Source organism: Geospiza fortis, unplaced genomic scaffold (assembly GCF_000277835.1).
Source record: "Geospiza fortis unplaced genomic scaffold, GeoFor_1.0 scaffold366, whole genome shotgun sequence".
Classification (NCBI taxonomy): Eukaryota; Metazoa; Chordata; class Aves; order Passeriformes; family Thraupidae; genus Geospiza; species Geospiza fortis.
In genome coordinates, this window is record NW_005054342.1 from 3,221,902 (window position 1) to 3,235,984 (window position 14,083).

General features: G+C 41.7%; 1 protein-coding gene across 1 annotated transcript; it reads right to left on the reverse strand.

The window, feature by feature from the left end:
- Positions 1 to 358: 358 nt before the first annotated feature.
- ASMT (acetylserotonin O-methyltransferase) lies at positions 359 to 8,131 on the reverse strand. Its single transcript, XM_031058376.1, has 7 exons — positions 8,060 to 8,131; positions 6,556 to 6,730; positions 5,243 to 5,372; positions 4,457 to 4,525; positions 3,816 to 3,934; positions 976 to 1,098; positions 359 to 570 (listed from the first exon to the last, which is right to left on the reverse strand). Exons 1-7 carry the CDS (start codon positions 8,129 to 8,131, stop codon positions 359 to 361), a joined length of 900 nt encoding a protein of 299 aa, XP_030914236.1.
- Positions 8,132 to 14,083: the final 5,952 nt, after the last annotated feature.

Consider the following 14,083-nt stretch of genomic DNA (forward strand, 5'->3'; position numbering starts at 1 on the left):
TTTTGCAGGAACTCAAGTACAAATTCAGCTCTGCTTTTGTCAGATACAGTGTTAAAAATCAGAAAGACTGATACAAGCTGAAGCAGACACACTACACATTTCTTTTGTGGATTGTTTCTTGTGGAACAGGTGCTAGTTTCTTTCTTTTCCTCCCAGATCCAAAGGCAAGCCAAGCCAGGCTTCCAGATTTGTAATACATGCATGTTGAAGATCTGTTATTAGTGAGTCTTTTGACAATGTATCAGCTTACAAAAAAGCTGGCAGCCTTAACTAGAAGCTAAGCTGATCATTGCCCACTAAGAAGAATAGCACATTCCTCAGCCTTTTCTGTTTTGTTACATACATAAAACATGTACTACTATTTCCTTCCTAAAACGGCATCATAGAGTTTTCCAGTCCTCTTTACTTGAATCACTCCAAAGCCAGCTGCCTCCAGGAGCTTGCTGTACTCTGCTGCTGTTCTCCCTTTCCCTTCTGTCTGCACCAACATATTCATCGAATACAGCTGGGTTTCTACAGGCCCACTTTTATCTTCATTCAGAAGGGATTCAACCAGCAGCACTCCCCCACCTGGTGGAGAGAAGAGAAAGAAAACACAGCCTGAGCAATGAAAAGGTGAGCTATTTTTGAGCTGTTACTAGGACAAATCCTAACCTTTCAGGAAGAAGCAGTCTCCACATTAAGTCACATTTCAGCATCACAGAAGACAATGAAAGAGCCAAAGCATCAGAGCATATCTTTGCTCAGCTCTGCTGGTACTGACATCCCAGAGCTGAAGGAGGTGCTATGGCTGGGATGGAAATTTCCCATTTTCCCCAGCTGAAATTAACAGGACCTTACTGATTTTTCTTTGTAGACAGTGCTTTTGAAACACTGAGGCTTCATTGTGATACTTAATGGGATTTTTTGCTGTGATATATACACCTATCTAAACAATAGTAAGAGTCTCTCTGCTCTTCAAGAGTTCACACCTACCAGGTTTGCAAGCTTTGTAGACTTTTGCCAGAAGTTGTTTGCATTTTTCATCATCCCAATCATGCAGTATCTTGGATAAAATATACAGTTCAGCTTCAGGTATTGAATCATTAAAGAAGTCTCCTGTAAAGCAAGAATACATGCGTTATACAAATCCCCACAACACGGAGAGCTGAGTTATACAAATATTTTCAGTTCTGTTTAATTCCAGGCTTGCAATGTCCTTCAGACAAATCAGATAGCAATGGAGGTACCAGGCGAAAGTCCTCTGTTGCACTGCATAGGGAATTTTGCTCTTGATCAGTCTCAAAAAGATTTAAAACATTTAAAGGCAATAACTCATCCTGAAACAGACTGATGCACAGGAAAGCATTTCAGTTTAGGTTTTCTCCAATGACAGAAATTCAATTTCATACTGCACTAAGGACATAGGTTCACACAGTTCCTGTCATGAGAAAGAAGGAAAGAATATTGCCTTCTCTAAGAAAGTTTTCAAAGAGAAAACTTCGGTAATCACAGAATTACTTCATAAATCCATAGGTAAAAATACCCATCTCTCACCTCCTAGCACTAGCTTTGTTATTCCTTTTGTTTAGCACCTGCTGTACTGCATTCAGATTTTTTTTCTCAGCATTTTACTTTGTCATTTCTTCTCCCATTTTGTTGCATCTCTGTTTTTATATGCTCCCTTCCCTCCTCAAGCTCCTTTTCTGTCTCTCAGCTTTGAACAATTTTAACCACTTTCCAGCACTTTGAAGACTTTTGTAAACATTAAAAATGAGATCTCCCTATACTCATTTTCCTCATACATAGTACAAAGACTATGCAGGATCAGTGGTCTGGGCAAGAGGAATAGGAGCTAGCTCACTCACTTTCATGCTCTAAAATATCTTAGGACTTGAAGATCAATCAGTTGTGACCAGAGAAGGAAAAACCCATGTTCAAAGCAGACCTGGCATCCCTCACATCTGCCAAGAGGTTCCCACCGGAGAAAAGGGGAGTGTTAGGAAAATTAATAACAAAGCATAGCAGATTTCAAAATTGCATTATGCTTTTTTTTTTTTTTTGCTAATGTACCCTTTTTCTTAAGAAATGAAATAGTTCTCTTCAGGAATTAATGTTGCTGAATAACGGAGTTGTGTCTCTGACAGCTGCTGGTAGACAACTGGGACAGCTGCAGAGCTGGACTGGGGAGGCTGCAGCCTGACACACCGTCCCCATAAGGAGCAGCTGGAGTCCTGAGCCTCCAGTATGACACCTCTGAGCAGAGCCAGGGCTCTGGAGCAACAGCTGTGACAACACCACACCACTGTCCCCACCTACCTTCGTGGAAAGTGATCTGACGCTCCTCTGGGGAAACAAACTGTTCTTTGGCCACCTGCACAACTTCGGGCAGGTCATAAATTGTGACAGTAGAATTTGGATACAAAGAAACACACTCTTGGGCCAAAGCTCCTCCACCTCCTTTGGACACAGGAAAAGAAGGTCAGTACTGACACAAACCCAACCTGTTCAGTGATGTTGCAGTATGATGCAATATCCTGTTTCAGCTATCCCAGTTCCTCCCTCAGGTGTGCCAACAACAACCTCTCCCTTCCCCGCCCCCTTGCTGAGTGCTGTCCATCAATCTTAATATTCCAGCAAGGGAGTCGTGTGATTGGCAAAGTTCAAAAGATGCTTCTCAGCCCTGGGGTCATTGGACTATCCAGGTGTCACTCATCCCCTGAGACTCTTCCCCTCCCACCTGGTTGGTGGCATACCTACCCCTTCCCTCCCCCTCTCCCTGAGCTTAAAAGACACGGGACCACGCTGTTTGGGGTTCTGTTGGAGCTGTTACAACATTGAGATGGCTGTGTGCCTGGAATAAAGCTCTGGATCGACCCTCCAGCAGGACCTGTCTCCTTTTCCTTCACCCTCGCCTAAAGCCTTTCCACCAGAGGTAAAACTGAGTTCCTGCTTGCCTGGACTTGTCCCAAGAGCCAGCTGCAGCATCCAGCTAGCCAGGGGTGTCTCTGGGGTGAGACCACCACAGCTGCCGCCCTTGGTCCAGCAGCAAGGCCAGCCGAGCCCAGGCACATTCCATCCGGTAATATTGGGATCATATTGCAATACAGTGCCCCCCCCATGAAAGTATACAGGCAATGGTGCACTCAGCATCATGGAAGCTGGCAGTGTACATTTGACCCCTTGAGACACCTCTTCCCATATGTTGCTGGGTGGGAAGGGGAGGGGCAGGAGAAGTCACTGTCTCCATGTGTTCTGCAGGAAGGTCTGGGGCCTGCAGCGCCCAGGCATGTGGGGTCAGCCCCTGCCCTTACCACTTTTATACTCCCTCCTAGCTAGACCAGCTACAAGTGCTGGAAGGTGAAAAGTGAAAAACAGTCACTAAACCAGGCTCTGGGGAAGAAGTGAGGGAGGCCAGGAGGGAGCCTGGCTTGTCCTGTGAATCCTGGCAGCACTCAGCAGTGCTGGGACAGTAGGGTGCTGCAGGATAAGAGGCTGTAGGCAGTACCTCAACAACAGTGACTGTAGGGGAAGAAGGAAAGAGTCTGGCACTGGAAGAATGCATCAAGCAAGGCAGGAAAAATGCTAAAGCTGCCACATCCACAAGGGGATGAGTGACTGCTTACATAAATCAGAAAAAAGCATTCAGCTTCCTAATGCTCTCATCACTGTCACTTTTCTGTTTTTAACCCAACCAAATCAGTAAAATTCTCCTTATATTGCTATGTCCTACTTTCCATTGTTTTGCCCATCATATAACATAGGAGTTGTTTTCCTCTGCAGAGCTTATAAAAGATAGTTCAGAGGCTTGTTAAAGAAGATCTTCTGACACTCACCTCCCAGGTCATAGATCTGCCTGAAAGGGGAAAGGTCAAATGCAGCAAGGACATCTCTGCCACATATACTCCATACTGAGTTCTGGCCAGCCATGAATTTTAGCATTTCTTCATCTGATCTAGCAAGGCAAACAGAGACAGCACAGAGAGAGTGTTCCTTACCACATCCTCAGACATTCCTATAATATAACTGCTGCTACATGTTTTAGCTTAAACAAAAATCTCTGGTTTTATTGACACAGAATAGGTCCTCTTTGTGTGTAAATCTACCATGAATATTACTGTATCAGGAGTATACAGCTATGAATTCATGCATTTAAATAGGGAATTAAGACTAGTGAAATCCAACAGTGTATTATGCTGCTCATTCTCAGAATTTCAAAGGGACTTTTTTTTCCTTCAACTACCATTTCCTTTGTCAGAGATCTGTGATGTTTTTCAGGTTAGGAAAATATATACTTCTATTCAAAATATCAGACAGTGTCCCACTAATTGATATTGTTGAGAAGTAAAAACATTGCATGACGCTGATGAGAGGAATTCTCACCTCATCATATTTAATTGTCCTGAGTCATAATTAAAAACATTAGTTTTATCCACAACAAGAAGAATAAAATTTCTATAAATATTCTAATGATTACCTGTACATTGCTCCAAAAGGGTCTTTAGATGAAACACCAAAAGCTCTTTCATATTGGTTTCTTCCTTCTCTAAAATAGCAATTGAAAAAGCCTATGAGAGTGCTGATATATTTCTCAACCTCTCACAAGAATGACTGGTTCTTTTCAAGGTCAGGGCGGGATGGCACTTTGAGCAATCTGATCTAGTGAATGGTATCCATGGTAGAAAGGTTGGAACTAGATAATCTTTAGAGCCTCTTCCAACCCAAACCATTCCACGATTCTGTGACTTAGGGGAGCACACCTGAGGTAAAGGTACAAGACTGATGCAATCATCACCATCATCTACACCATGTTTGGTCATCAGTTGCATGGACTGGAACAAGTGAGACTCCAGACCCATATTAAACTGCCCCTATAAGCCTTTGCAACAGAAGGACCCTTAGCCACCACTACTCATTATTTACTTTATTGATGCCATATCCAGTAAGATCCATTGTAATGATAAAGTTTGTAATGATAAATGCTTTACTGAAGGTGATACATAAAGAAATCCGATTTCTAGATCATCTCTACAATGATGATCTCTACAGGGAAAAGGAAAACAAGAACATACACAAATGGAAAACGGGGGTGGGGGGGGGGAGATGGCACACATATGGCCATGTTTACAGCTGAATTATCTGTTGCTTTTAATTTCTGAGAACCAGCCAGCATCTTTACTGAGCTCTTCCCCAGTAACACAACACTCAGAGCAGTGACACAGATGCTGCAAAGCACCAGACAGCACACAGCACTCCCCCTTACCTCACAGCATCAGCCAGGTACTGCCAGCACAAGTAGACCGTGTTGGAATAATACATCATAATGTGATACTGAGACTTTGGACTTGATTTTGTAAGGTAGACGTTGGAAATTTCTGTGTTTCTGTAGAGGGCTAAAGGGTAAAATAAATGTATTTACTAACATATATGATATATCACCTTGCCAAATCTGTTGTACAGCTTGGTGTTTATCACCAGAAGATGTCTATACAGCCACATTACTTCTACAACCAAAGCCTTCCACTGCAATGAGCGGTGGATGAGGGCTGCTGAAATCTGTGTTGCCTCATTCCATCTAGGTAAACACCATCTTCCTATGCTTAACTCCAGCACCAAACATTTCTTTCAAGGAGAGCAAAAAAAAACACCTTAAAAATGTTATCATTTACATATAGGCTTCTGCTCTCAGAGGAAGCTTTTGGTGTGCTCTATTTTAGTGAGAACTCTTTGCAGACAAGTCTTCTTTCTGATCAACAAGGTCAGCAGGTGGGGGGAAGTCCCCAAAACCTACCCTCCCTCAGTTCACTAGGACAGGACCTTCTGCAAACAGTATACTTAAAGGACTCCCAGAAATCTCCCCCACTCCCTCCAATGCATCTGCAGTGGCATCACTCACCCACAGGACTTGCATACCAAAGGAATATAAAAGATAGATCCTGCTCTCCCCAGGCTCATTGGGCAACAACTATAATCCCTAAAGCAGAGCATGCCAACCCAAGGCAGAGCAGGGGACATAACTTGTGAGACTCTAGCTGGTCCTGACCAGCTGTCTGATGGCTAGAGATCCTTTCTTTCCAAGTGGATTCCATGTTTCTGACATAAGGAAAACTTTTATCACCTCTCAGTTCTGATGAAGAACCTAACAAAATAGTTCACATAATGGTAAAAATCCTATGAAAAACAAAACCTGTTTTAAATCATGCTGTTCCCATCTACTCTGGCATTTTATTTTAAGTTTAAAATCCTGCCTATACCCCAGAGATTTCTTGAGACAAGCTCCACAGAGCTTGTGGAGCTATCCTAAATATCTTCTCCAAAGTCACATGAGGCGCTTGTACAAAGACATTTAGGGATATAGATCCCTGTGCCTGTGTTTCATTTTATACTAGTGATCCTGCTGACATTTGCCTCCTCTTTCAGCTGAAGAGTTAATCCTAAGAGCGATTCTTTCCTTCTTATAGCTACATTAACTGACTTAACATTTGGTATCACCTTTGCCCACACATCTTACCTCACTTTCAAAACCATCAGAGGTTTAAATCTTGCAATTTATTTCCATTCCTCTGCCTTTATTACCTCCTTCTTGTGTCATGTCTACTGCCAAGAGCTTCAATCCCACACAGGCATCCAGCAGTCTTCTCATCCCCATGGTGCTGGCACCCAGACCTGCAGCAATGGCATCTGAAGACAGAGGCTTTCCTGACTCCAGAAGAAGATCAAACACCCCCAACTCACAGGCAGTGAACAGAACCTGGGAGCAGGGAAAGATGGGAGTGAGGAGTTAGGTGAAAGCACAAAGCTTACTGCATTTCACAAGCTGCTTAACTAGGGGAAATATAAATTTAATAATATTTATTTCAGATAAACTTGTATTTCATATAAACAAGTCCAATTATTAAATTGCACTTTATCTGAGCACCGATATAACATACTATGCACGTAATGCACTCATTAGTCTTATATTTTTTCTTTTCCAGTGAAGCCAGCCAATGCTTTTTGGCTTCCAAAAGTCCACATTTAGAGACCAGATTTTGTGTGTAAATGTCCCTGCCTCTTCCTTAGTTTAGAAACACTTTCTCACAATCTCCTAGAAAGAACAAAGGCAAGTCTGGGTGGGGGTGCTTGTTGTCTGTTTATGTTTAACTAAGGATCTAGCACATGCTTCAGTGAACCCTGGAGACTCTCTCATGGCTTGCAACAGGGGGAATATCCCATTCTATGGTCCTTGTTTTCAGGGACTGACATGAAGGACTACAGTGATCTTCCAGAAGCAGGGAGGTTCCTCTCATCCAGAAAAACTGCTTCATTTAACTGAACGAAACTGCCCAGTCTTTCCATAGAGTTGTGCAACTTTTCCAGCAACATTTGTCAACTTTAAGACAAACATAGCTAACCATACAAGAACCAACCATCTTTCTTTAGCAATACACAGTCAACCTTACAAGTATGAGCCTATTACTCTGGTCACATAGACACTCCTGAAACAGTAACAAAGATATCAATTTAACTGACTGCCTGTATTTACAATGATTTGAGCTACAATGATTCCTGTACAATGAAGCTCCTTTTACCTTGAGTAAGAACATGGCTTAACACGGCCAAAGTTGAAGCTGTTTCTCTAGAACATAGTACTAACAGTGTTAATTTGGAAAGCACTGGGCACCTCTTTTTCTCACAAAGTGATTTTTCATTATCTATTTTTCCTCTCTTTATTGTCAGCTCTGCCTTTCAGGAGCTTAAGGTGCAGCGGTTTTTGCACAACCCAAAGAGCATTCCTTCTGTTACCATGTTGGCCAGGGGATCAGCAAGGGACAATAGGAAAAGTTGACTAGTAAATGAGGAAAAAATCATCCATTGCACTGGATATTATAATTTTATGTTCATGTACTTAAGCAAATAACATCAGCAAACAATAAGAAGAGTATAATTACTAGTTTTGCCTTTGTGCCTTAAAAATATCTTTGGAAAAACAGTCATTATAGCAGTGCTTTCACCTCTTCCAAAGACTTACATTCAGGATCTAAAGAGAAATCCCTAATATTTCTTTCTGCATACTCTTTCTAAAAATTATATTTCTTACCTTTGAGATTAAAAATCCATTGCTGTATTGCACGATGATTTGAGGATAGTCAAGGTCTTCTGTGGAACCCATCTTCCTTCTGGACTGAGACACAGATTTCCTGGCTCTCTTAATTTAAATAAGCTTCTTTTCACCAAACACAAAGCACACCAGCTGATCCACATAATCTTATTGCTTCTGAGAAACACACTGGTTACAAAACACGCTAGCTGAATTATTTGGCTTTGATGGGTCTTTCTACCTGGTTCAACTGTTCCTTTGGATCTTCCATCATCAAGTATAAGGCTAAAGAAGCAGTGTGGATTAAAGCTTGTATTGTCAGTTCATCCGTCAGCACCATGCTGGTACCTCAGAAGCCCTTGAAAGCTTGTAACAAGGAAAACAGGAATCAGAACAGAAGAATACCAAGAACCTGAACTCAGTGCAATGCACCAGCATTCATAAACCAAAGCAGAATCTTACCTGGGACTTGAAACTTGCTGTGGGCACAGTCCAGGGGACCCTGGGCTGGCAGTAGGGTATACCTCATCCCAAAGTGCAGAAGCAGCAAGTCCAAAGAGAAGCTGTAAGAATCTGTTGCTGTTTTCTTACTGTGATTAGTTTGCTCTGATGATGATCACTCAGATGAAGCCTATGAGGAATTAAATCTACATTTTTTACTTTTCTGTACTATGCAGGTCCTCCCACCCACCCTGATACCAGCTTAGAAAGGAATACCTGGAGCACCTCAGCAGGGGTGTCCTACTTGTGCTTTACCATGTTTTGACAGAGCAGCATGCCGAGGGATGACAATTTTACATTTTCCAGCTGATTACTACAGTTTTCTTCCCCTTCTCTGCAAAACAAATCATGGGCAGCAGAAGGCCCTTGGGAAGAAACAATGAAATGACTGCAAAGCGCAACATGGGGCATGGATTTCATCTTCACACAGGACATATCTCATAGGTTTTCATCAGAAAATTAAACCCCTGGATTACTTTCCTGAAATCTTGCTGCCCCATTTCTCTGTCTCTGACATCTTGCCCATCTCACTTCGGGGTAGATGTGGCAACACTCAGGTGAGAAAAGATCCTTTCCATCAAGGAAAAGAATCAGATTTTATATCACACATTTAGTGACCCTTCAGGAAACAATGTTAAATTAAACCTTATTTAGGTAGTACACTGAAGGAAAAATGTGACAAACCAGCATTTTTTCAGTGGCAGCTTTCTCCATGCTTCAGATTCCACTGTATAATCTTTGCATCTGTACTTTCTAACTAAATTATAATTGCACATCACCAGCCAAAGATAACTATTGTTAGACAAAAAAAAAAAATAGGAAGTTGTATGAAAATAAAAAAAATTTCTAAATGCCAAATCTACATGCTTCTGAGAAACTGGTGCAATTTCATGAGAGCTTAATGATTTCCCACTGCTGGGAACATAACAGCTATTCAGGCCCATAAATGCACTTCACTTAAGGCAAAGTTATATGGTACATGAGTCTCCACTAATAAAATGACCACACAGTTGATTAAATACACTTGAAGTTCTTTTTCAATTATAACTAAATCTTTCTGTTGAGGATACCAGTTACAATCATCTAATGGGATTACTAGAAGTGAGATGTAGGGGAGGAGACTTGCAGATAACCCACACCAGATTGAAAAAAGCCACATGCAGAAGCTATTTCCAAGTAAATTGTTAGTGAGGCTTAGAGTTTAAGCTCCTTTTAAGCTAGAAATGCATTCATGAAGATGAAATTGCAATGGCTTGCTTTCTATGAAAACCCTATCAAGATTTCTCTCATAGGGCTTAGACCACATGCAGGCTCAACCCTTATTTTACCACCACAGTTCTATTTCAGTGATGCATTTTTCTTTGCCTAAATGACTCACTACAGCCAAATGCTACACAAAAACCAATTATGTCATTTTTGCATAACATTTGAAAGTAAGAAATTATATATGAACAAAGGAGATTTAGTTAAATGAATGTGCCTGCCAGTGAAAAATGGCAGATGACACAATCTTCTCACACAAAACCTTCCTTATAAGCAAAAACTAAAAATCCCAGGGATGTGACCACGATGAGTTCCAATAATGCCAGTAGGAAGCAACTGTGCCTTGCTATCATGACTAAGTGTCTAAGTATACCCAGTTTATAACACATGCCCTGGAAGTGCCCTAAGGTAATAGTTTATGGTCTTTTTTTAAACAATCCTAAAAAACAAAGATACTCAATATCATACTTTTTCTTTGAAATAGAATATCAAGTTTTAAATGCTCCTTTTCTTCTTTGTAGCTTCTAATTATTCTCATATTTTACAATAGATGCATTTGACTAGTAACATGACTATTCTTTCCATCACTTTTGACACACACCAATTTTAGTGGTTTTTTTCTGTTTTTATCACATATACTAATAGCAAATATTTGGAGTGGGCACAAAAACCTGTATCTCCAGCTCATTTTCTAAGCAAACCCTCCCTTCTCTTTAGATTCACTTACAGTAAAATCTCTGAGAACATCTTTTAAAGTGCATCTCGGGCAATTCAGAGTTGTTCTTTGTTTAACTTGTGGACTGCAGATAATCTCTCAACAAATAATTCAACTAAATAATCATTGAGATTTCTATCAGAGGAAAGTCCCAGAAGATAAGAGGCATAGTCATCCTGAGGATAGCCAGCTACACCAGCTACAAGTGGTAGATGTAGATACTTTAGAGAGAGAGACAGATGCAAGCAGAAAACCAAGATGGATAGCAGCTGAGGCAGGCTCTGATTTCAGAATTTACTTGTGTTCTGTCAAGCATCACAAAAGAAAACCATGGATATACAACTGCCTTAAACAGGCCATTTTAGAGGCTTGGCTTTGCTGGAGATGGCAGGGATGCCTTCCTGCCCAGGGGAGGTGGTGGATAAATTCCTCATTTTGCCTTGCTTGTGCATGCAGCTTTGGCTTTACCTTTATATTGTGTTTATCTCAATCCATGAGTTTTTTCACTTTTACCCTCACAATTCTCCATCCCATCCCACTAGAGGTGTGTAAACACCTGCATGGAGCCAGCTGCTATAAATCACAGCAGCAAGACATGTGCAATGAACAGAAAAGATTTTTCCAGCCCTTCCCTTTTACAGGGAGGGTAGAACGTAACAGACACCACTAGGCAATTCCTCAGAGTGTTGACATGTCTGGGATCATATGCAGAATTGCAGGGAAAATCTAAGTGAAGGTGATCAATTCTTGTTCAGACATTTTGCTGGCAGTGCCTGGGAGTGACATTCCTTCATATTGTCCTACAAATAGTCCAATATCATGGACAGCACATCTGAACATCCCGTGCAGAGCAGGTAGCACTCACCTGGCAGGTGCCACAGTGCACATGAAGTTAGATTAGTTATCAATTAGAGAGCAATTCCAACCAGCCTTAGCCCCTAACATATGCTATGGCAAAGCATTAGCCTGAGCTAATCTATGAATTTTTTTTTTGTCAGGCAGCGGGAGATCAGGTGCAGCATGAGGGGGTACCAGACCAAATTCATTTTCTGTGCTGCCACTAAAGAAGAAAGGATGGTGGTGCACATCACTTCAAACAAGCCTCAAGAGCCCAGTATTAGATTAATATAGGACAGTTGATTAATTCTGTGCATTCATTCAGTTCTGAAGCATCAACCCAGTTCTGAAGAATCGATGGCAACTAGATTGCTGCTTTATACAAACACTAGAGACAACTGCAAATTTACTGCAAAGCAGCAAAAGATATCTTCTGCAAATAATATGCTCATTAGACTTGGGAAAGGCCAGACCAACAGAATGAAATGTAAGCTTACTGAAATGCGTATTGTATTCAGAATAACCAATCCTCAGAAGCAGGATACCAGATCAAGACACAGGCAATGCATAATAAACATAAACTTGATCTGTATTGTAATACAAGACATCAGTGGCCAATTTTATCCACACATTTATAACTTATTTGCCAGTCTAGTTCATTTAATAGCTGTCTTATACAGATCTCTAGCTCTGCTATCAAACATGAGCAGCCACAATAGTCAGTTATATGATCCTATACAAGAACTGCCCTAAAGCTGACATTGGTGCCAAATCCAGGTAGTCCTGATTGCCAGTCGACTCTCATTAGTTTGTCTTTATAGCCTTGTGGCACTAATAGAATCTTGTGTTCACAATTTTGGGAGCAACTGCAAAATTTCCCCTTTTCTCTGTCAGCTTTAAAGACAATGCTTCCAGGTAACACAACATATTTTTATACACATACCTAATTATGCCTATGTCTTTATTTTAGGACACTGAATAGATTACTCTGCAAAGGTAGAGCCAATTAGAAACAGGATTTGGATATGGTTACAGCTTTGGTAATAATTTTTACTAATATAAATTACTGCTGGCAATTTGACTCACACATTATCAAAATTCCTTTACCACAGCATATAGTAATCAGTTGGAAAATATCACAATAATCATATTGAAGGGCTTTGGCCTTGCTGTTGTAGCAAAGCTGTCGTTTGACTAAGCTGCTTCCCAAGCCACCTAGTGCAGGCTGAGGCCAGGAGATAAAAAGAAAATTGCAGGTCAAAAGGCTGGTACGTGCAGAGGCTCATCAGCCTTCAGACAGATACAAGAGGAGTCATTCCTTAAGGATAAAACAGGACTATGCAGTAACATTGTCCATAGCAACAGGAACTTAGATTTCTTACCCCTTTGAGACTCCTGTTCTTCTTTGCTTCACCAGAGCTGCAGAAAAACCATTCCTGGTTGCCACTGCCAATAGCTGTAACGAGGCAGCAGCACATGCAGAGAGCACATGCACCAGCTCCTGCCCAGAAAAGGGAGCTCAAGAGCTTTGGCCCAGAAACTTTCTACCCTCTACAGCTCAGACCTTGCTGAAAGCAGTCTGTGATTAGCAGGGTTCACACCTCCAACAGGAAGAGGTCATATGCTCCTTGTATCACTAGATGATCAGTACACTTTAAAACTCTACGCATCCTTAAGAGCAAATAGGGTTCCCACTTGATCCTGTCCTTCTGGCAAGGACATAAAGGAGACACTGTGGTGTCAGATGTGAAATCTCTCCTGGAGTCAAGTGCAACAATTGAGGTGCAATCTCACAACCAAGAAAACTCTTCTCCCACTTCATCATCTGAGTTAAGAATGATCAAGAATGACAGCAGAACACTGGAATAAACACTGGGCATTTCTTGGGACTCAGTACATGAAATAGGGCTCAGAGGTCTCTTCCCCTGCTGCATAGACTTTCCAGCAGGCATGAACACAGGGCTGTAGTATCCGTGGTTTAACAGGATTTACACCCTGTATTTATACCACACCAATCATGCTAAATGGGAAATTTTTTCCACTAGTAAAGGAAACAACCTACCAGTTAAGAGTGAATCTGAGCTTTCCCTAGCAACAAAGCCTGATTTTAAACTAAGCTTAAATTGACAGGTATGGCTGCCTGACACAAGGCAAGAAGCTGCGTGAATTCTTGACTTTGCAAGGCAAGATTTTGGAATGACACAGAAGAAACAATCCCCTCCCTTGACCAGATGGCAACACAGTAAGTGATGTGCCCCAGGACACAGCTGGCCCTCCTGGCTACACTGAAACCCACATTCGACCTGCCATCCATCACAACCCCCAGGTCCCTTTCTGCAGGGCTGCCCTCCAGTGTCTTGTTCCCCAGTGTGTGTGTACATCCAGAGGTGCCCCATTCCAGGCGTGGAATCCAGCACTTGCCCTTCATATGGCTGGTGATTGCCCAGCCCTCTGGTATGTCAATGCCTCTCTACCTTCGAGGGACACAACAGCTCCTCACAATTCAGTGAAGAGTTTTTCTGTCCACAGCTAGTACACAGCAGCATGGTCTAGTAAGAAACAAACCCACATGGATTCTGAAAGTAAAGCAGACAGTCAGCCAAGGATCCAGCTGAGCTGCAGCACTAAGGTGCTTCTCAGACATTCTAGGAAATGGATGCACTTTGATTTCATGCATCAGGGTGAGGATAATGGCATCTGAAGGCAGA

What these genes read in the sequence shown, in the direction of transcription:
- ASMT (XM_031058376.1), bottom strand. Translation starts at nt 8,131, where the DNA reads ATGGGTTCCACAGAAGACCTTGACTATCCTCAAATCATCGTGCAATAC. An exon ending in TACCTGGCTGATGCTGTGAG is followed by an intron (nt 4,526 to 5,242) that starts GTAAGGGGGAGT and finishes TTGCTATTTTAG; the next exon opens with AGAAGGAAGAAACCAATATG. An exon ending in CCTTTTGGAGCAATGTACAG is followed by an intron (nt 3,935 to 4,456) that starts GTAATCATTAGA and finishes TTGCCTTGCTAG; the next exon opens with ATCAGATGAAGAAATGCTAA.